The following is a 23022-nucleotide window of genomic DNA, read 5'->3' as shown; positions in this document are numbered from 1 at the left end:
ATGCTTTTTGTGGTGCATCTATAAAAATTTGCAAGTGTCTTTATGGACATGCTGAATTCCCTTAGCCATCTGAGGAAATCTGCTTGGTGAATGTCATAGAGTCATAGTCATAGAGACGTTCAGCACAGAAACAGACCCTTCAGTCCACCTTTTCCATGCCAGCTCGATATCCCAACCCAATCTAGTCCCACCTGGCAGCACCCGGCCCATATCCCTCCAAATATGTCCTATTCATATACACATCTAGATGCCTTTTAAATGCTGCAATTGTACTAGCCTCCACCACTTCCTCCTGGCAGGTCATTCCATACAAGTATCACCCTCTGCATGAAAACGTGCCCCTTAGGTTTCTTTTATATATTTCCCCTCTCACCCTAAACCTATACCCTCTAGTTCTGGACTCCCCCACCCCAGGGAAAAGACTTTGTTTGTTTATCCTTTTCACACCCCTCATGATTTTGTAAACCTCTATAATGTCACCCCTCAGCCTCTGATGCTCCACGGAAAATAGCCCTAGCTTATTCAACCTCTCCTGATAGCTCAAATCCTCCAAACCTGGCAACATCCTTGTAAATTGTTTCTGAACCCTTTCAAGATTCACAATATCATTCTTATAGGAAGGAGACCAGAATTGCATGCAATATTCCAACTTGCAGCTGTACAGGACATTGGTTAGGCCACAGGTCACCTCCCAACAACTGTACTCAACACTGAATGTGTTTGGGTAATTGTCAATCTAAGTCTGCCAGGCTCTGCTATGTGAATATGAGAATTTACTTTTTAACAATCCCTGTCAGTTTTTGCTTCATGAATGTTTTGTTTCATTCAGAACCCTTCCCGGTCAGGCTCTGGAATGTAAATGTGAGTGCATTTATCAATGTTTGCCTGACAGAATTTCTTTTGTGAACATGTGAATGTGGTTATCAATTTTCCCTAGTAATTTCTGCTCTGTGAATATGAAAATGTAGTTATTAATCTCTAAATGAAAACCAAAAGAACTGCAGATGCTGGAAATCAGAAACTAAAACAAATTGCAAGAAAAGCTCAGCAGGTCTGACAGAGTCTGTGGACAGAAATCAGAGTTAAAATTTCCAGGCTAGTAACCCTTCCTGTGAAGAGATGGTAGCCAGGAAAATATTAGATTTTCTGCAGAAGATAGGGTGTGTTGAAGGGAAGGGAGTAAATGGTGGGTGGATATAGAATCCAAAGAGAGGGAAGAACAGTTGAACAGATAAACTAGTGGATCACAGTCAGACGAGGACGATAGTAGGTATTAAGAGAGATTGTTAGTGAGTTTTGGTGTACAATAGAAGAGCCTGTGATAACACTGCATGGTGAGAGAGGTTTTGGTTAATGATATGGGAGAGCTCTAGCTCTAAAGTTGTAGACTTCAATATTGAGTCTAGAAGGCTGTCGAGTTCCCAAGCAGAAAATGAAGTGCTGTTCTTCCAGCTTGCACTGAACTTTGCTGGAGCACTGCAGCAAGCCTGAGACAGAGATGTTGGCCAGGGAACTGGGTGGTGTGTTGAAGTGGCACGCTACTAGAAGCTCAGGGACATTTTCTTTCTGGACTGAATGTAGATGTTCTGCACAGTGGACACCCAATCTACACTCAGTTTCTCCAGCATAGAGAAGACCAAATGGTAGCTAGGAATATATACACAATCAGTTCTGAGGAGGGGTCACTAGACCTCAAATGTTAAGTCTGATTTCCCTCTACAAATACTGCCAAATCTGTGGATTTTCCAGCAATTTTTGTTATTAATTTCTACCTGTCAGTTTCTGTGCTGTAAACATGGGTGTCATTATCAAACTGTACATGTCAATTTATGCAATTTGAAACAGGGAGTGTTATTAATCTGTTCCAATAAGTTTTGATGATGAGGATGTAGTTATCAGTCTTCCTCTGAAATGTCCTGCAGTGTGCACATGTGTATGATTGACCAATCTGTCCCTGTTATATTCTGCTCTGGGTATCTCAGGATGGAGTTATGAATCTGTATCTGTCAGCATCTTATTTATAAATGTGCAAATGCATTAAGCAGACTGTAGCTGACAGTGTTTGGTGTGTGTGTGTGTGTGTCTGTGTGTGTGTGTGTCTGTCTGTGTTTGTGTGTGTGTGTATTTATGTATCATTCTCACCTTTTCAGTTTCTGCAGAATGAATCAGTGAGAGCAGCTGTCAATCTCCATTGGTCAGTTTCTCTTCTGCCCGTATGAGAGTTTTGGAATTGATCTCTACTTGCCAGTTTCTGCTGTGTGACTGTGAGAGTCAAGTACTCAATCAGTACCAACTACTTTCAACTCTTTTATGTATGAAAGTTGCTTAATTTTCTGGCAGCCAATAATATTCTAAGAGTCCAATCATCACCAGGAATCTATGGTTGATTGTCAGGAAAACCCATCGGGTTCACTAATGTCCTGTAAGGAAACTGCTATCCTTGTGTCTCCAGACCCGCAGCAATGTATTTGACTCATAACTACCCCCTGAGCAGTTAGGGTTGGGCAATAAATACTGGCCAAGCCAGTGATGCCCTCATCCCACAAATGAATTTAGGAAAAAGAATCTTCTGTGACTGAGATTCATTCCGTGATATTAGTTTTTAAGGGTGTTGTAGTTGGGCCTTAAACTCTTCTGCATTTTGTGATTTATGACAGAATCACAGAATTGATACAGCCATTCAGCCCATTGTGTCTGCACTGGGACATTCTGTTGTTTATCTGTTCTCCACACTAATTTCCACTAATTGTTGGGTGTCTGAACTTCATCCACTCACTGCCAGTATCTCAAGGAAAATGCTAATGTGAGATTATTTCTGCAGTAATCGACCATTGAATAACTATCGTGTCAGTTTGGTTTTGTATGCAACAGCATCAGGTGGAGTGTGTGAATTGCATTCTCTTTACATGTTGAGTTGTATTTGTTTGGTCTGAGTGTTGGATAAACTCGATCAATATTCACTAACACTGTGTGTGAGGGATTAATGTTGGTTCAATGTTTACCTTTGCCATGAATCTGAATGTTATTGTTTTCAGACTTTTTTTTAGGTTTTGCGTATGCAAGAGTCTTTATCAGTTGCTGCTGGACACTGTAAAATGTAACATCTAATACTAACTGAAGCGATTAATGGTTTGATGAGTCAATTTATAACTGTCTATATTTGGAAACATCTGGACGGAAATTTCATTCTTTTTCCCTTTCACCATTAACTGGCTGAGTGCGAGTGAGTTTTCTGCTGTGCTGCCAACCTGTATCACTTTTAAGGAACGGTATTAGTCTATACCACACTGACATTTTCTGTCTGTCTGTTGTTAATCAGTCAGTAGCTCTGTGGGAGATAGAATGGTGTGTGTGTGCACAAACACACATATGGGGTTGGGATGGAGATGGTGGTTGCAGGTGTGTACAAACACGATGAGCACTCTCTCGACATGAGGCTTTGGCCCAGAGGTTCATTTGGAATTTATATAGTTTAATTGTTTTTAATTGTGTCTTTTCCAGGACAATGATTTGTCTATGTTTCCAGTTCGGCATGTCATGATCTGATACACTGAGGTAGGTTTAATGCCTTATAAATCAGTGTTTGATCCATTAAAATGTATGGAAATGCATCATCATTACTCAGGCCCTCAACCAGAATGGGAGTGTGGATAAAGTGTGTTTGCATCAGTACCAGGCTGAGAGTGAGAACTGAATTCAATCAATCAGTCGCTGATCCTTGATACCAATATGGTCCTTATTCTTGGTTATTGTATTTCACAATGGTTCAGTGTCATTTAAATTGAAACATGTCACTTTTAGTAACTGCAAGCACAATTAATTCTTTAAATTTCTGCTACCTGACATGAATGAGGTTTTATCCATTGCCACTGGAGTCAGTTCCCATTAGTGAAAATTGATGTGTTTCTATATCTGCTAATATTTGTCCTCGTACCTAGAGTCATAGAGATGTACAGCATGGAAACAGACCCTTCTGTCCAACATGTCCACGCCAACCAGATATCCCAACCCAATCTAGTCCCACCTGCCAGCACCCAGCCCATATCCCTCCAAACCCTTCCTATTCATATACCCATCCAAATGCCTCTCAGATGTTGCAATTGTACCAGCCTCCACCACTTTCTCTGCCTGCTCATTCCATCCGTAGTTGGATAATGTCCAGAGCCTATGTGCTTTAGTTTTAGAGTCCATAGGATCCATGGACAGGTGAACATGCAACACATTACAGCAGAAAAGCTTCTGTGCTTTTCTTCAGAATCAAGGGGAGAAAAGCAGTAGACTTTTGTAATTCCTATAGTGCAGAGTCTAACCAGGAACAGTGGGGATATCAAGGTCTGGTTTTCAGGATGCTATCAATTTTTCCATTGTGATATACTTTACCAATGAATTAATGATCTGTATTAACCGAGTCAATTTGCAACTAAGTGAACACTTCAACTGCATTGCAGCTGACTGAAGACAGTGCTCCTTGTGCAGAAAAGAGAATTGGTCAATTCTATTTTATTTACCAATCTGGACAGGATCTGGTGCAAACCATTAGCAGAACACTTGTGTTGCTCTCTGGTCGGGCAGGGGAAAACAAAAGGTCTTTTATTTTCACTTGGCCATGAAGAATATTTAAACAGTCAAATTCAATTTATTGAACAATCAACTCTTGATGGTTAAAATAAAGGAGCAGCTTGACAAACCTATCGATTTTAGCTTTCTCTTTCTTTCTGCACAAGTGTAAATAGTAATGATCTGATTCTATTGACTCCTTGGCAAAACTATATCCTGATTCCTTGATTTTTTTTTTGTAGGTTAATGAAGAGATAGTCAAGATGAATGCAGGATTCTTGATTTCTTGAAACAAATTTTGAAAGACACAGAAGAAGAAGAAAAACTCTCTTTCTGGACTGAAAAGAAATCCTACAAAATGATGAAATGGAGAATGGTGTTATGACACAGATAGGGATGACAACTTCTCTGCTGCCATGAAAAATCTATGGAAATGGAATACTCATTGAATTAACAATTCTAATCCCTTTCAATCAGCTGGGGCACTGATATCCCAACAACATCCTTACTGTGACGAGAGACCCTTCATGTGCTCTCACTGTGGGTGTGGGTTCAAGCCATCATTCAACCTCATTAAACACCAGCGGATCCACACTGGGGAGAGACCATTCACCTGCTCCCACAACGGGAAATAATTTTCTCATAAAACACCAGCGATCTCTCAGAAGTTAGAGGCTGTTCTGCTGCACTGACTGTTAGACGAGATTCATTGTGAAATCCAAGCTGCTGAAACACCAGCACATTAATGAGAAAATTCAGAGCCTGGTTTTTACCGTGAACATCTCCCTGCTTCATAGTGCCCCCTGATGTGGAGCTATGTCAAAGAACTTAATTATTTTTGTAATTGATAACTGAATGATATCCACTGGGGCAGATTTCTACTGAAGTTGATGAACTTCAGCTTTGTTAAAGGGATGACTGTTCGGGATGAGAGTGAAATAAATGCACTTTGCATTGAACACAATGTAACAAACCTATTTCTCAGTGCTCATTGAAGTGATCTCCCTCTGACTGTGTTGTGGAAGAATCACTCAATGTTTTATTAAAAATTACCAGGAGATACAAAATCCTTCACGAAATTAAACTTTAATCTTGCAAAATCAAAGCTGTTGGAGCCAGCAGAATGCCTTCCCTGTCTCCCCACAGGCTCTTTGTTCTCCTGCGACTTATACAGTTGTTCTTCCTGCGTTTATTGGATAACATTAGCGTAGCCAATCATGCTGGCTCGCTTTACCTTTCTAAACTAATCACCGTCTGCCACACTGGTTCCCTCCATCTCAGTTAACCTATCACATTATAACATCATCAATGTCGCATTAGCTCATGTACCAGTGATTTGGCTAACCTATCACAATGCATTATCATTATCTGCTACTGGAGCCCTGTAATATGATACTGGGCACTCATTACAACATTAAGTTAACTACATAACTGCCAGTGTAAATTCCATAACTGAAGGAGTTGGAATTTGCTGTTGATCACATCCAGCACCCAATTTGATTCATTGTAGTCTTTTTCAATGACCTTGTGGAAATTCTAGCTTGGTTACAGGTGTTTATAAAGGGATTTAAAAGTCAATTATATCAAATTTGTAGTAAACACCCAGCTTGCTAACACATTCTAATATTCTTAGCACTTCCTTTTGAAAAGATTCCCTTTCTCTCTCCTCCATCTTGTAAGGAGCTCATTGAGCTTCTTTGTCATTCAGATTGAGATAATCTGAGCAGCTGTCACTTCCATGTCCCTCCCTTCCCTGAAACTGTCTCTGAAGTTCCACTTTGTCAGAGTCCTGAATACTCAACTTCCCCCGGGTCCAGCTCCTCATGTCCATCAGAACCAACTTCTCATCTCTTAACCATTTTCCCACTCAATTGCCGAGCATTCAACCTTCTCCCATTCACTGATATTGTTAACATTTCTTGCTTTCATCTGTAAGGTCCCTGTCACTTTAATTTCACCATCATTATCCATCCAGTGAAGACCAACGTGGCCTCATTTCCTTTCCAAAAACCTAGAAGTTGGTAACCCTCAAGGGAGGACCCTATCTCTGGCTTCTGCTATTCTCAACCACACGACACCATGAGGTGAGCTTATCCAAAGGCTCAGCATTAGTGTTCACGTGTCTGCTGACATTACCCAATTCTATCCCATCAGACAACCCAATGTCTCCATTATTCCACTGTTGCTAAATTATCAGACTGTATTCGACAGCACTGGATGTTTTATTGATTTGTTGATTCACAGGATGAGGCTATCACTCGCTCATCCAGGGCAGCGAAGAGTCAACCACATCACTGCAGATCTAGAATCACATAAAGCAGACTGGGTATGGGCACTGTTTCCTTCCTTTAAAGGACTTCAGTATACCAGGTGAGATTTTCCAACAATCAATTCCAGATTTTCATTCAACTCATCCATCACAGTAGAACTTAAAACCAGAACATATGCCTGTAAACGTTTGTCATCTGTAAACTTTAATACACTACATGTGGTCCCCAACTCCACACCGTCTGTGTAAATTGTAAACAATTGCAGTCCTAACACTGATCCCTGATTCACACCACTAGTCATTGATTGCCAACCAGAAAAGCATTCAAATTTCCCCACTCTTTGCTTCCTGTTCGTTAACCAACCCTCTATCCATGCTAATTGATTGCCTGTCACGCCGTGCACCTTTATCTTATGCAGCAGCCTTTTGCACGGCACCTTGTCGAATGTCTTTTGGAAATCTAGGTATATCACATCCACTTCGTTCACATTGTTCAGCGTACTTATAAAGTCTTCATAGTATTCTAGAAGATTAATTAAGCATGACCTGCTGTGCCTGGTGATTGGGACAATTTCTATCGAGATGCCTTGCTATTTCTTCCTTGATAATAGACTCGAGCATCTTGCTACTACATATGTTAAGCTCACCGGCATATAATTCCCCATTTGTTTTCTGTACCTCCCTTCTTAAACAGTGGCATCACATCTGCTGTTTTCCAATCTGCTGGAACTGCCCCAGAGTCCAGCGAAGTTAAGAAAATTATCAAGAGCGCCATCTCTTTTAGTCCCCTCGGATGCAATCCGTTAGGGCCAGGAGATTTTTCTACCCTTATTATGGTTAGTTTGTCCAATTTCTAGGTCCTCACTGCAACAGGCTGGAGAAGAAATTGCGGGGGACCTGGCTGATATTTAGCCACAGGTGAGGTCACAGAAGAGTGGAGGGTGGCAAAGGTATCATTATTCAAGAATGGTTGCAAAGAAAATCCTGGGAGAGCAGTACATGTGATCCATATGGACTTCAGTAAGGTGTTCGACAAGGTTCCCCATGGGAGACTGATTAGCATGGTTAAATCTCATGGAATACAGGGAGTACTAGACATTTAGACACAGAACTGGCTCAAAGTTAAAAGATGGAGGGTGGTGGTGGAGGGTTGTTTTTCAGGCTGGAGGCCTGTGACCAGTGGAGTGCCACAAGGATCGGTGCTGGGTCCTCTACTTTTTGTCATTTACATAAATGATTTGGATGCGAGCATAAGAGGTACAGTTAGTTTGCAGATGACATCAAAATTGGAGGTGCAGTGGACAGCGAAGAGGGTTACCTCAGATTACAGATGGGCCAATGGGCTGAGAAGTGGCAGATGGAGTTTAATTCAGATAAATGTGAGTTGCTGCATTTTGAGAAAGCAAATCTTAGCAGGACATATACACTTAATGGTAAGGAGGTAGGGAGTGTTGCTGAAGAAAGAGACCTTGGAGTGCAGGTTCATAGCTCCTTGAAAGTGGAGTCGTAGGTAGATAGGATAGTGAAGGAGGTGTTTGGTATGCTTTCCTTTATTGGTCAGAGTATAGAGTACAGGAATTGGTAGGTCATGTTGCAGCTGTACAGGACATTGGTTAGGCCACTGTTGGAATATTGTGTGCAATTCTGGTCTCCTTTCTATCAGAAAGATGTTGTGAAACTTGAAATGGTTCAGAAAAGATTTACAAGGATGTTGTCAGGATTGGAGGATTTGAGCTGTGGGGAGAGGCTAAACAGGCTGGGGCTGTTTTCCCTGGAGCGTCGGAGGCTGAGGGGTGACCTAATAGAGGTTTACAAAATTATGAGGGGCATGGATATGATATATAGACAAAGTCTTTTCCGTCGGGTCAGTGAGTCCAGAACTAGAAGGCATAGGTTTAGGGTGAGAGGGGAAAGATATAAAAGAGACCTAAGGGGCAACTTTTTCACGTAGAGGGTAGTATGTGTATGGAATGAGCTGCCAGAGGATGTGGTGGAGGCTGGTACCACTGCAACATTTAAGAGGCATTTGGATGGGTATATGAATAGGAAGGGTTTGGAGGGATATGCGCCAGGTGCTGGCAGATGGGACTAGAATGGGTTGGGATATCTGGTCGACATGGATAGGTAGGACTGAAGGGTCTGTTTCCATGTTGTATACCTCTATGACTCTATGACCATTAAGCCTTAATCTATCTTAGGTAAATTACTTGAAGATTCTGAAAGATATGATTTACATGCATTTGGAAAGATCGGGTTTGATATGGAATGGTCAGCATAGCTTCGTGAGTGTGTGAGGTCTTGTATTTTGGAAAGACAAATCAAGGTAGGAGTTTCATGGAGGAGTGTAGTGGAATAGCGGGAACTTGGAGTTCAAGTTCACAGTTCTGTCAAAGTGGAGTAATAGGAAGTTGGAAGAATTGAAAAAGGCAAGTTATCATTTGAATAGGAGAGAAAGTTCAAAATGTCAATGCAAAGGCTACAGCAGGTCACAAGGAAGACATTTATTGCGAAAGGAATGGAGTATGGATGTAGGTAATTGTTGTTGGAAATGTACAAGAGATTCCACATCTGGAGTACTGTGGGCAGTTTTGGTCCCATTCCTTGAGGAAGGATGTAGTTGAGTTGGAGGGAGTTCAAAGGAGATCACTGAATTGATTGCCAAGATGTAACGTTAGTCTTATGAGAAGAGACTGGTACAATTTTGATCTCTCGAGGACAGAGGCAGTTCAGAAGGAGTTCACTCAATCATTTCCAGCGACGAAGGGTTTGCCTTAGATGAGAGATTGAGCAGTTTCTCTGCAGTCTGGAAGAGAGGAAAACTAATTGAGGGCTATAAGATGCTAAAGGGGGTATTGACAAAGGAGATGAAGAGAGGATGTTAGCTCTTGTGGGAGAATCTAGAACGAGAAGTTATCGATTCAGGATAAGGAGCTGGGCAGATTGAAAACAGAGATAAGGAGAAATGAATTCTCTCAAATGAGGAAGGGGTTGTAAATCTGTGGGATCACTCCCCCCACCACCCACGACACTGCATAAATTGGAGGAGGAGACAGACAAATTGTTAATCAGTGATGGGTCAAAGAGAGTGTTTGCAGGAAAGTGGAGTTGAGGCTGAGATGGGATACCGGAGCAGGTTGCTGAGGGGTTAAATGGACTCAACCTGATCAGAGTCTGTATGTTCTTGTGGAGTTATATTGTTAGTTAGTAGCAAAACAACTAGGATGGAGAAAGTGAAGTTTGATTTAACCAAACAGGTTTTAATTCACAAACATTCAAAAATAAAGTCAAAATTGATTCAACACAAATTTGGTGAATGACGTTGGTTGAAAGAAATGGAAAGACAATACATTTAGAGGGTAAAAAATCTAAACTGGGTGCAGGAGCAGAGGGAGCCTGGAGGTATATGTCCATAGATCTGTGAAGACGGCATAACATGGGGGGGAGCAGTTAATAAAACACACAGCATCCTCAGCTTTATTAATAGGGACATAGAGACCAAGAACAAAGAGGTGATGTTGAAGTTGTACAAGACACTGGTGGACCTCAGCTGGAGTGTCAGAGGGCGAGAGAGAGAGAGAGAGAGAGAGAGTGATGACTGATAGGTGGTGGTTTAACCTGAGGGTTACCATGCCTCACACAAGGAGAAGAGATGGAGAAGGAGAGTCCTTCATGGTAACCTCAGCCAGTGAGAGATTCAAACCCACGCTGTCAATCTTTCTCCACATTTCAAACCAGCCATACAGCCAAATGAGCTAAGCCAACACCCGACACAAAGCAGAGGGCAGAAATTAATTCCGGTGACAGCACAAGTATTGAATGGAGAATAGTAGATCATATTGGAGATAAACCTTCGATCAGTTGGGTATTTCTTTGTAAGTGTATAACACCTTACCTTCACAGGCAACAGAAGCTGAATTTAGAAATACATTTAACAAAGGGAGTTGGCCTTCTATTACCCAGGCTGGGTTTGTTCTGTTCTGGACACCTTATTTAAGGAAGGCTGTTCAGACCCTGCAGACAGTGTGAAGGAGATTTATGAGAATGATACCAATGATGAGGGATTTTAGATACAGGGAAAGAATTTCAAGATTGTCAGTGAGAGAGTGAGATGAGGAGAAACTTATTGGGTTGTTGAGTTTGGAATGTGCTGCTTGGGAGGCAGATTCCATAGGAGGTTCAAAAAGAGAGTTGGATATAAATTTGAAAGGGATGATGTTAGAGGGCTACAGAGATAGGGCTGGAGAGTGGGACTAGCTGGGTAGCTATTTCAGGAGCTGGTACAGACACGAATGGCCTCCTTCCATACCGTAAAAGTTTATGATTCTATAAACATAGAAGTTCTGAAACAGATTCCGGACAATTCCAGGATATCATTCCTTGAGACCTTGGCTAAGTGACCTCGTTGCCAGGGATTTTTGCACACGAACAGCAACAAATTGTTGTCACAAGCGGGATTGGGACTTGGTTGGGTAATGGTCTGGAAATATTTCATTCCAAGGGAGGTGATGGGAAATCGAGCTGAGGGCATGAGTGAGGACAGACCTGCAAGAAATTCCGAACATGCAGAGATCGGGTCAAGTTTATTGAATGGTGAATGTGAATCTGTGAGCTGCCGATCCTACATCATTACGTATTGGTCAGCGTTCATGCTGGTATTCATCTGATTGGGAAGATCAACAAAAACAAATCTCTGGAAGCATAGGAAGGAAGTTTGGTTTGTTTCCTGAACAACAGAGAAGGTTGATGGTGGAGGGGTCATGATCGAGGTCTGTAAGATTGGGAGTGTTGTACAGCAGAGAGACCTACGGGTTCAGGTATATAATTCCTTGGGGTTTGTGTCACCGGTAGACAGGATGTTTGAGAAGATGTTTACAACACTTGCCTTCATTGCTCAGTCCATTGAGTGTTGGAGTTTGGACACCATGTTATGGTTATACAGGACACTGGTGAAGCCTGCTCTGGTGTATTGTGTCCAGTTCTGGTTGCCCTGTTATGGGAAGGCAATTGTTAAGCTGGAGAGGGTTCAGAAAAGATATATCAGTATGTTGTTAGGAATGGAGCGACTGAGTTATAAAGAGAGGCTGGATGGGATGGGACTATTTTAACGGGACCATAGAAGTTTGAGGGGTATGGACGTTTATGAAATCATGATGGGCATAGATGAGGTGAATGGCAGGTATCTTTTCCCAAGGGTGGGGGACTTCAAGATCAGTGGACATAGTTTTCAGGTGAGAGGAGAAACATTTTTAAAAACGAAATGATGGGCAACTTTTTTTTTATGGCTAGTGGTTCAAGTGTGGATTTAACTTCCAGACAAAGTGGTGGATACAAGGACAGATACAATGTTTAAAAGACACTTCGATAAGTACAAGAACAGGAAAGGTTTGGAGAGATATGGGCCAGGTGCAAACAAGTGGGACTAGTTTAGGTGGAGATTATGGACGGCATGGACTAGTTGGACTGAAGGGTCTGTTTCCTTGCTGTGTGATTCTACGATGCTATTATGAGGGACATGGACAGGGGGGATAGGAAGCAGCTGTTTCCCTGAGTAAAAAAAGGTCAGTAACAAGAGGGAACATCATTTTAAAGTGAAGGGAAAGAGATTGAGAGAGGGTTTTGAGGACTGTTTCACCCAGAGAATGGTGGGAATCTGGAATATGTGAAAATAATATATTAGGACTTTCAGTTTCTATTTGAAATCACTAATTGCTCCAGTATTTGGAAATACCACTTTGTAACTGCAGGGGATTCCATGATTTATTAATGTGGAATATTTGTATAAAGGAGAAGGAAGAAGCCATTCAGCCCCTTGATCCTATTCCACCATTCAACGGCAGATCTGTGACCTGACTCCATAGACCTGCCTGTGGCCTCTATCCCCTTTAATAACTTTGCTGAACAGCAAAACAAAAATTCTCTCTCAGATTTAAAACTGACAACTGATCCAGCAATGCCTGCTGTTTGTGGAAGAGAGTTCCAAACCTTTCCCAGCCTCTGTGCATAGTAGTACTTCCTAACATCTCTCCGGAACAGTCTGTCCCTAATTCTCCTGCTGTGCCCTCCCTAGTTCACGGATGCCCATCCAGTGGAAATGCTTTCAATTTCTATATCCTGTCTCCTGTTAATATCTTCGATCAGATCATCCTATAACCTGTAAATTCTGGACAGAACAGGCTTAATTTGTGTAAACTCTCCTCATAGCTTAACCCCTGAAGCCCAGGTATCAATCTTGTAAACTCACGCTGTTCTCCCAGGCCAATCTATCCTTCCTCAGGTGTGGTGCCCAGATCTGCTCTAACCAGAGTTTTGTATAACTGCTGCATCCCTGTACTCCAGTCCTCTTGATATAAATGCCAGCATTCCATTAGCTTTTTTCAGGCAATGAATGTCAGAAATGAAAAGAAATACAGAAATTGTTGGAGAAACTCAGCAGGGACAGATATTATTTGCCACTTGGGGACGGTCTGACTGCTGTTGAAGACAACTTTCCACCTTTTCTTTTGACCCTTTAGTTTTGAGCTGTGCTGAAGCTATGTACTCTTCAGTGAAGAACACAGGGATACAGCATGGCAACTAATCATTTTGTTTACAAACCGAGTTTCTCGAACAAGTGGGTACTTTGAGAATTATTACGAAACGGCAGAAAATCAAAGGCTTTCTGTATATCTGAGGGAGGCTGTGTGTGATGGGTGTGACTGAACTTGGAATTTGTGGGGTAAACCCTGGGATCCATCTGAGGAAGATAGAACAATATTGATTCTTCATGATTTTATTCCTTTATTCCTTAGAGGGATATATATGGTCAGAGTCTTCCCTGATTGATCCATTCCAAGTATCTCAGTCTCAAGTCAGGAGTGTGATGGAACGCTCCCCACTTGCCTGGATGGTTGCAGCTCCAACAATATTCAAAAAGCTCAACATCATCGAGGGAAAAAGCAGTCCCCACTTCCTGGGAACCACATCCACAAGCATCCACTCCCTCTACTCAGTAGCAGTAATACCAAGATGTACTGCGAAAATACACCAAAGATCCTCAGGCAACACCTTCAAAACCCATGACCACTTCCATCTAGAAGGACAAGTGCAGCAGATACGTGGGTACACCCACCCTCCACAAGTTCCCCTTTGGGCCTGATTAGTGTCCTGATTTGGAAATATAACACTGTTCCTCTGGTGTCATTGGGTCAAAATCCTGGAATTCCCTCTGTCAGGGTAATGCATGTCGATCTACAGTGCATGGACTACAGCAGTTCAGGAAAGCAGCTCATCCCTACCATCTCAAGTAGGCAGCTAGGGATAAGTTGGGCAATAAACGCAGAGTCCAGCGGGTGATGCCCATTTATCATGAGTGATTAATAATAAAAAAGGTAGTAAATTACCCCAGGGCCTCCACCTTCCCTATGTGAGTTTGTTCTGCGAGGGTAGGCGCAAACTTTGTAGTGAATGTTGATGCAAAATACACATTCGATGTTATTGAGTCACCTGCTTTGAAAATGTTCCTATATCGCCAAGAGCTTAAGTTTATATTACTGTTGGGTTGGGGCTGTGACCTTAATTATCACTCTGTATTTAATTTTGAAACATCATTTGCTGTTATTTTAACATTCTGATTTATAATCTTTTGGTTCTCTTTGCTTATTGTTTTTTTTAATTACACATGAATCCGAAACAGATAGCAGTTTGGTGTACTCCGTTTTAGACAATAGACAATAGATGCAGGAGTAGGCCATTCTGCCCTTTGAGCCTGCACCGCCATTCAATATGATCATGGCTGATCATTCCTAATCAGTATCCTGTTCCAGCCTTATCTCCATACCCCTTGACTCCACTATCTTTAAGAGCTCTATCCAATTCTTTCTTAAATGAATCCAGAGACTGGGCCTCCACTGCCCTCTGGGGCAGAGCATTCCACACAGCCACCACTCTCTGGGTGAAGTAGTTTCTCCTCATCTCTGTCCTAAATGGTCTACCCCCTATTTTTAAGTTGTGTCCTCTGGTTCGGCATTCCCCCATCAACGGAAATATGTTCCCTCCTGCCAGAGTGTCCAGTCCTTTCATAATCCTATATGTTTCAATCAGATCCCCTCTCAGTCTTCTAAACTCAAGGGTATACAAGCCCAGTCGCTTCAGTCTTTCCGTGTAAGGCAATCCTGCCATTCCAGGAATTGACCTCGTGAACCTACGCTGCACTCCCTCAATAGCCAGAATGTCTTTCCTCAAATTTGGAGACCAGAACTGTACACAGTACTCCAGGTGTGGTCTCACCAGGGCCCTGTACAGCTGCAGAAGCACCTCTTTGCTTCTATACTCAATCCCTCTTGTTATGAAGGCCAGCATGCTATTAGCCTTCTTCACGACCTGCTGTACCTGCATGCTTGCCTTCATTGACTGGTGGACAAGAACACACAGATCTCTCTGAACAGCCCCTTTACCTAATTTGATACCATTGAGGTAGGAATCTGCCTTCCTGTTCTTGCCACCAAAGTGGATAACCAGACATTTATCCACATTAAACTGCATCTGCCATGCATCTGCCCACTCACCTAACTTGTCCAGGTCACCCTGTAATCCCCTAACATCCTCATCACATTTCACCCTACCACCTAGCTTTGTGTCATCAGCAAATTTGCTAATGTTATTGCTGATACCATCTTCTATATCATTTACATATATTGTAAAAAGCTGCGGTCCCAGCACGGATCCCTGCGGTACCCCACTGGTCACTGCCTGCCATTCCGAAATGGAGCCGTTAATCACTACCCTTTGTTTCCTATTAGCCAACCAATTCTCCATCCAATCTAGTACTTTGCCCCCAATCCCATGCGCCCTAATTTTACTCACTAACCTCTTGTGTGGGACTTTATCAAAAGCTTTCTGAAAGTCCAGGTACACTACATCCACTGGATCTCCCTCGTCCATCTTCCGAGTTACATCCTCAAAAAATCCAAGAAGATTAGTCAAGCATGATTTCCCCTTCATAAATCCATGCTGACTCTGTCCTAACCTGTTATTCACCATCTCAAACCAAGAAAGGCTGGTAAAGAATATAATATATATACACTTCATAACATTTGTGGTTCAGTGAAAGTAGAGATTTTCTTTGATTTATCTTAACCGTCAAAAACCCAGCCACTTCTGAACATCGCGAGTGTTTCTCTTGTTTATAGCATGGAGCGAAGGTCTGCCCAAGCTTTTTGAATCTTTTTACATTGTAATTTATTAATCATCAATAATGTTTGCAATCATCTAAATCATAGAGATGTTCCATCGCTCTCAACTAAATTAACAACAGGGCAACGTGAATTGGAAGAGGGAACGTTACACTGATGGCTAATTGCTTTATCTTGCATCTTGTTTTCAGAGGCGCCAAATCATCAACCGCCTTCTTTCAAATTTGAAAAGGCCGCCAGTTTACAAAAAAAGATTAGTGTTCTGTATTGAAAAAGGAAGTACAAAAACGGAGGAACTTTTATAAAATACTCGTATCTTAATTTACTTGGGGTTTATAAATGTATACTTCACTCGATCGGTCTCTCCCTCATTTGCCGACCTGTATCCATCCATTTCTAATCTTGAGTGGGTAATTTTCTAAACCTTAAGAATCTGAAACGAAACAGGCCAAACACTGCAGTCGCTTCACATTTCAGTAACACCCCGGCCTCCTGATAAAGCAACACACAACATTCTTCCGGCTCAGTAGTGATGGCGACCACGTTGTGCAGATAACATTGTCTCGCTCTCACCATTGTTAACAGCTAACCTGAGAATGCAACTTTTTAAAGAAAGTTTTGTGATTTACACATGAAAGAAGTGAAACGATCATGGTATTCTAACGGATGAAAGGCTTAACAGAATCAATTTTTCAATGCATAATTTCAGTTACATCACACTGTAAACTTTTGCTAAAAATTCTGTTAGGATTGAGCCCTCCACTACCACCTGATGAAGGAGCGGCGCTTCGAAAGCGAGTGTACTTCCAATTAAACCTGTTGGATTATAACCTGGTGTGTGATTGTCATACTTTGTGCACCCCAATGCATCACCGGCATCTCCAAATTAACAACTTTTAGAAGATATTTTCAAGCTGTCCTCCCTTATTGCTCTCGCTCTATCAGCAAGATCATCACATTTCAACCCGGCAGCTGGTTTGGCGTTCTCTCGGTTCCCTTTGAAAGTCTCTAAGCAAGTGCTTAGGTTTTTGCATTCTGAAAAATCGGATTACACCCGCGCATTGCAAATATTTTTTTAAAATCAGATGAAAATGCATGCGATGAAAGATGTGGACAAGTGTGTATTGTTTGCCAAATTAAAAATCACGTAACACCAGATTATAAATCCAATCGGTTGATTTGGAAGCACTAGCTTTCGAAGCGGTGCTCCTTCATTAGGTGGTCGTTTGCAAGGTGTGAAACGAAGTATTAACATTCTACCAGGGCTTTTACCAATGTTAAATAAACAAGGTGAAAAATGACTCACTGACATTTAATCTGCCCACTTCCAACAGACAGGGAAGAGTCTATTTATGCAATCTTCCTGCACCGTACCTCATTAATTTGCAAAACACTTATAAAAACAAAGTGTTTAAATAAAATAATCATTTGTAAACGAAAACAAAACCAATCTTAAAAAATTCAGCTCACTCTGGGAAGTTGTGGGTGGCTCTTATAAGAGCCTTTGGGTTGTGGATGTGTGTATGTTTCAGAGCAGTGCGGTCCTTCACTTGGAGCTGGTGTACTTGGTCACCGCCTTTGTACCCTCCGACACGGCGTGCTTGGCCAGCTCCCCGGGCAGCAGCAGCCGCACGGCGGTCTGGATCTCCCGGGAGCTGATGGTGCTGCGCTTGTTGTAATGGGCCAGGCGGGAAGCCTCCCCCGCGATACGCTCGAAAATATCGTTGACGAACGAGTTCATGATGCTCATGGCCTTGGAGGAGATGCCGGTGTCGGGGTGAACCTGCTTCATCACTTTGTAGATATAGATGGAGTAACTTTCTTTCCTAGTCCTTTTTCTCCTCTTGCCGCCCTTCGTTGGCGCCTTCTTGATGATCTTCTTCGCGCCCTTCTTGGACGCTTGCTGGGCTTTCTTCTCATCAGCCATAGCCCCGCTCACTTTCACACACAGAATAAAGGAAAGCGGGCTCGGAGATCCCTTTTTATAACCTGACGACGTCATCAATGCTAATGAAGGATGGAGGAATGCCTGTTTCCTGATTGGGTCGTTTACACTGAGTCATTCCCAAACATTCCGTCTCTGTCATTGGTTTACGTGGGATCCAATGTGGATCTGTCAGAATCTGCAACGAAATGTGAAGAGGATGGTGATTCTGTTCCTGTCAGTCTGACTGAGGGAGATTTGTTTTTTTTTGTCTGTGACACAGAAAGTGACTGAGGTATTGGCTCGATGTTGCGCTGATGTGGGAGTGGAAGGGCGTGTTTCTCGCTCCGCAGGTCTGTTTCTGGTCCTCTCTCTGGGCTGCAATTAACACTGAGTTTGCCATTTTTCTCAGTGGTTAGCACTACTGCCTCACCGAGCCAGAGACCTGGGTTCAATTCCCACCTCAGGCGACTGACTGTGTGGAGTTTGCACATTCTCCCCGTGTCTGCGTGGGTTTCCTCCGGGTGCTCCGGTTTCCTCCCACACTCCAAAGATGTGCAAGTCAGGTGAATTGGCCATGCTAAATTGCCCGTAGGGTTCGGTAAGGGGTAGATGTAGGGGTATGGGTGGGTTGCGCTTCGGCGGGGCGGTGTGGACTTGTTGGGCCGAAGGGCCTGTTTCCACACTGTAAGTAATCTAATCTAAAAAAAAGTTTATTTTCTGGATTAGTCAGGCTCTGGTCTGAATGTGTACTTTGAATTTATTGTTCACATGTGTTTAACAAAACCAATATGAGAGTTTTTTTCATTCTGTGTCCAATAATCTCTGGATAGCTGTTTAAACATATACCTTTTCACGTCAATGTTTGGTTTCCCTTTGGACTTTTGTAAACAAAGTATGTATTCAGTCATTTCGTTTGAGATGTGTTCTGTTTTCTCCTTGTAGAAACAAATGAAATTGAAATATTTGTTTCAATCTGGCACTTGGAAACTAAAATTTAATGTTGACTACTTGGGCTGTTGTGTACATGCACTGATTTTATGTATAGAAAAGATTTTTGAAAGAAACAGTTGTTATGATACAGGAAGGATGCTCATACTCAATTGATCCTGCTTCAATCTTCCTGTATTGTGTAACTGACCAGTTTAAATGCTTGGTCTTAAGTGGACAGCCAGTTAGCAAAAGGGAGAGTTTTCAGTTCATGTTTCGTGAAGTGAATGGGAAAGACCTCATTTTCTTTGACTGTTCGCACGTGTAGAATTCACAGGCAAGTGAAACCCCAACACATTGAAAAACAGCACAGATCTGTTCTGTGACAGAGTCGAGGTTGTAAAGGCAATTGACCATTGCAACTCTGATAGTGCAATGTCTAACTGGGAGTAGTGATATCAAGGTCCGGCCTTCAGAGAGTCATAGTTATACAGCATGGAAACAGATCCTTTGGTGCAAGCTGTTAGTACTGTCCAGAGATCCTAATCTGACTTCATCCCATTTAAGTTGAAAATCTCAACACCAGGTTGTCGTACAATAGGTTTATGTAGAAGCACCAGCTTTTAGAGTGATGAAGGAACAGTGCACTGAAAGCTCGTGCTTCCAAATAAACCTGCTGCACAAGAAACTGGTGTTTTGTGGTTCTTAACTTTGTCCACCCCAGTCCAACACTGGCACCTCCATATCATGGCTAGTCACATTTGCCAGCATTTGGCGCATACCCCTCTAAACTGTTCCTATTCCTGTATACATCCAGCTGCCTATAAAAGGTTGTAATTGTACCCACCACCTCACTTCCTCTGGTAGCTCATTCCATACAAGCATCACCCTCTATGTGATAGAGTAGCCCCACAGGCCCTTTTAAAATCTTTTTTTCCACAATTCAAACCTGTGCCCTCTATTTTTGCACTCACCCACATTCAGAAAAAGACTGTGGCTATTCACCATATCATGCCCCTCATGATTTTCTCAACCAAGACAAAAGTCACACCTCATTCTCTGACAGTCTAGAGAACAAAGCAACAGCTTGTTCAGCCTCTCCCTCTAACTCAGAACCTCCAGTCCTAGCAACAAAACATCCTGATGAGAGTAGTGCAGTTGACGTGGTATACATGGACTTCTGTATGGCCTTTGTAGGAACATAACCCACGGTCGGGGATGAAAGACTAGACAGGCAGGATTCAGGCAAGTGGTTGGTATTTATTCAAGCAGAAACTACTTAGTGCAGGGAGAGGGCCAAATGATCTTCCCCTGAGACTGGCCTAAGAAGAGAGGTCCATGACACACTGATTTTACAATAAAAAGCAGTACTTTTTGAGAAACTTCCTGTTAGTAATCACATTGTATGTAATTGTCATGTTCCTCCCCTTACTTTGCATACTCTATTCTATGAGACACTTAATCAATGACTGGTATTTCTATGGACAACCCCAGGATTCCCTGACCTCTCAGTATTTAGCGGACACTATGCAAAAGTGAGGACTGCAGTTGCTGGAAACCAGAGTTTAGGTTAGAGTGGTGCTGGAAAAGCACAGCAGGTCAGGCAGCATCTGAGGAGCAGGAAAATCGACGTTTTGGGCAAAAGCCCTTCATCAGGAATAGAGGCAGGAAGCCTCCAGGGTGGAGAGATAAATGGGGATAAATGGAGGTAAATCTCTAGATTCTAGACCTTGCGATCTTTCTATGTATCCTATTCATTCACATTCCAAAGTTATTTACTGAACACCTTCGGGTTTCTCTGAGGCGAGCTCATCTCTTGGGACAGCTTGAATGCTGTTATTCACTGTATTCCATTTTATCAAATTCAATTGCGCTTCTTCGATCCCCAACTGTCCTAATTATATATGAAGAAAAAAACAAAGGACAGTCTGTTTTGACTTAATTACTATCAACTTGTAATTTTAATTTCTGTTATAAAAACTTAGTTACAAAGTGTAAAGTAATGTATTTGCCCCAACTGTTAGCACTTAGTGATTAATGGGCTGTGAGCAATCTATTTTGTTCTGGGTGTAAAAGAAGGCGTTACCTAAAACTAACCAACCTTCACTTTCAGGTTTAAAATGCTTCTTTTCCCCTTTATGCTTTGGTATTATGCACCTATTTTTTATGTTGAAATCTACTCTTTGTGAGAATCTTTGTCTTAATATTCTAACATATTTCAAGAAACTGAGTACTCTAAGATAACTTTAGCTGTGGCATCCTCGGCTGTTTTAGGGCATTAATGGGCTGTAACTAGCAACTGATATCTGTTCATTAACTGGGACAATTACCCTTTCATTTAATGTGGCTGGAGTTACTCATTTATTGGGTCTACTTGTCATTTTTACTGTCCTTGCAGTGCCTTGTTCAATGGTATCATTACGCCCCACTGAGTGTAAGTAGGCTGTTTAGCTTAGTTTCTGCCTGCCGTTCTGTTTCACATCCTGCTGTTTAATTCTACTTTCCACTTACACACCAGTTTGAGGTAACAGACATGGGCCACTCTATTCTGGCCAGATACAGCCAAGGGGATCAGTGCTGGGATCCTTGCTGTTTGTTATGTAAATTAATAACTTGGATGTGAATGTAGAACATATGATTAGTCAGTCTGTAGATGAGATTTTCATGTGGAAGCGCAAAATGTTTCAGTGCAGGTTTGGAGGGTATTGGTTTATTTCCTGTGCTGTACTGTTCTTTGTTCAATGATATGAAAATTAGGGGTGTGATTGACAGTAAGGGGGATGGTCTCAGGCTACAGTATGAGGACATTGGGCAGGGCAATGGCAGACAGAATTTAATCCTGGTAAGTATGAGGTAATGCATTTTGGGAGGTCTAATACAGGAAAGAATTACACAATGAAGGGCTGGTCCCTAGGGAATACTAAGAAAGAAGGGGACCATGGTGTACAAGTCTATAGATTCCAGAAGGTGTCAGCACAGGCAGACAGGCTGCTGAAGAAGGCATACAGAATGAGCCGAGCTGTACAATATAACAGCAAGGAAGTTCTCTAACAAATTTAGAAAATATTGGCTCGGCCACAGATAGAATATTGAAGTGTGCAGTTTTGGTTACCACACTATCAGAAGGTGTGATTGTACTGGAGAGGGTGCAGTGGGTTGGAAAGTCTCCATCGTGAGGAGAGACTGGATAGGCCAGGTTTGGTTTCGTTGGAGCAGAGGAGGTGGAGGGAGGATCTGACTGAAGTATGCCAAATTATTGGGGAGATGCAGACAGACAACATCGTGAGAATCTTTCTCCCCATGGCAGATGTGTCTAAGACCAAAGGTTACAATTTGAAGGTGCGGAGAGTGCAGTTTAGAAGATACCAGAGAAAAATATTTTGATCTAGAGAGTGGGCAAAGTTTGGAACATGCTGCCTGAGAGGGTGGTGGAGTACTCTCACAACATTTAAGCAGCATCTGGATATGCCTTTAAAAAGCCAGGGTATAGTAAGCGATGGGCTAAGTGCAGGTAGATTGCAGTTTGGTGTTTGTTGGATATGGTGGGCTGAAGACCCTGATTCTCTACTGTACGACCCTATATCTCTATAACACCCTTGTAAATCTTTTCTGCACCATCTTAAGTTTAACAACATCCTTCCTGTAGCAGGTTGATGAGAATTGTACAAACTCCAAAAGTGGCCTCACCAATGTCCTGTACATCCACCACATGACATCCCAACTCCTACACTCAATGTTCTGACCAATGAAGGCAAGCATGCCAAATGCCTCCTTCACCGCCTTGTCTACCTGTGACTCTACTTTCAAGGAAATATGCAGCTGCCCACCCCCCCACCTCCCCCCCCACAACGAGGTCTCTTTGTTCAGCAACACTTGCCAAGGCCCCACCACTAAGTGTATAAGTTTTGCCCTGGTTTTTGCGTTAACAAAATGTAAAATCTCACATGTTTCTAAACTAAACTCCATCTGCCACTCCTCAGCTCATTGTCCCTCCTAATCAGGATCGTAACTAGTAAGTGCTCTCAGTGCACTGTGATATAACTATTTGAACAGTGCTGAAGTAAAGGTAGGTGTGCATTACCCTACTCTGTATTGTGATGGTGCTCACCATCATTGGGACACTTGTATGGCTCTATCGGGGGAGGAGGAAGGCAGAAGGACTCTGATTTTCT

General features: G+C 42.3%; 1 protein-coding gene and 3 long non-coding RNA genes across 6 annotated transcripts in view; 2 read left to right on the top strand and 2 right to left on the bottom strand.

The window, feature by feature from the left end:
• LOC140470786 (uncharacterized) overlaps window positions 1–5662 on the top strand; it is a 35368-nt gene extending 29706 nt beyond the window's left edge. For both annotated transcript variants that reach the window (XR_011956700.1, XR_011956701.1), the window contains 2 exons: window positions 3502–3555; window positions 4800–5662. This is a non-coding gene — a long non-coding RNA (uncharacterized lncRNA). The remainder of the gene's footprint in view (window positions 1–3501; window positions 3556–4799) is intronic.
• Window positions 1–23022, top strand: part of LOC140470765 (uncharacterized) — a 186550-nt gene that overhangs the window by 79982 nt on the left and 83546 nt on the right. The window lies entirely within an intron of this gene.
• The window catches only part of LOC140470791 (uncharacterized), a 212184-nt gene that overhangs the window by 148100 nt on the left and 41062 nt on the right, over window positions 1–23022 (bottom strand). The gene's annotated exons all lie outside the window — the stretch shown is intronic.
• Window positions 1–23022, bottom strand: part of LOC140470681 (histone H2B 1/2-like) — a 76815-nt gene that overhangs the window by 39075 nt on the left and 14718 nt on the right. For both annotated transcript variants that reach the window (XM_072566701.1, XM_072566702.1), the window contains exon 3: window positions 17467–18119. In XM_072566701.1, coding sequence (XP_072422802.1) covers window positions 17543–17998 — 456 coding nt within the window. In that variant the 5' untranslated portion in view covers window positions 17999–18119 and the 3' untranslated portion in view covers window positions 17467–17542. The remainder of the gene's footprint in view (window positions 1–17466; window positions 18120–23022) is intronic.

The sequence above is a fragment of the Chiloscyllium punctatum genome, chromosome 52 (assembly GCF_047496795.1).
Source record: "Chiloscyllium punctatum isolate Juve2018m chromosome 52, sChiPun1.3, whole genome shotgun sequence".
In the NCBI taxonomy this organism is placed as follows: Eukaryota; Metazoa; Chordata; class Chondrichthyes; order Orectolobiformes; family Hemiscylliidae; genus Chiloscyllium; species Chiloscyllium punctatum.
This window is presented reverse-complemented; position numbering and strand designations above follow the sequence as displayed.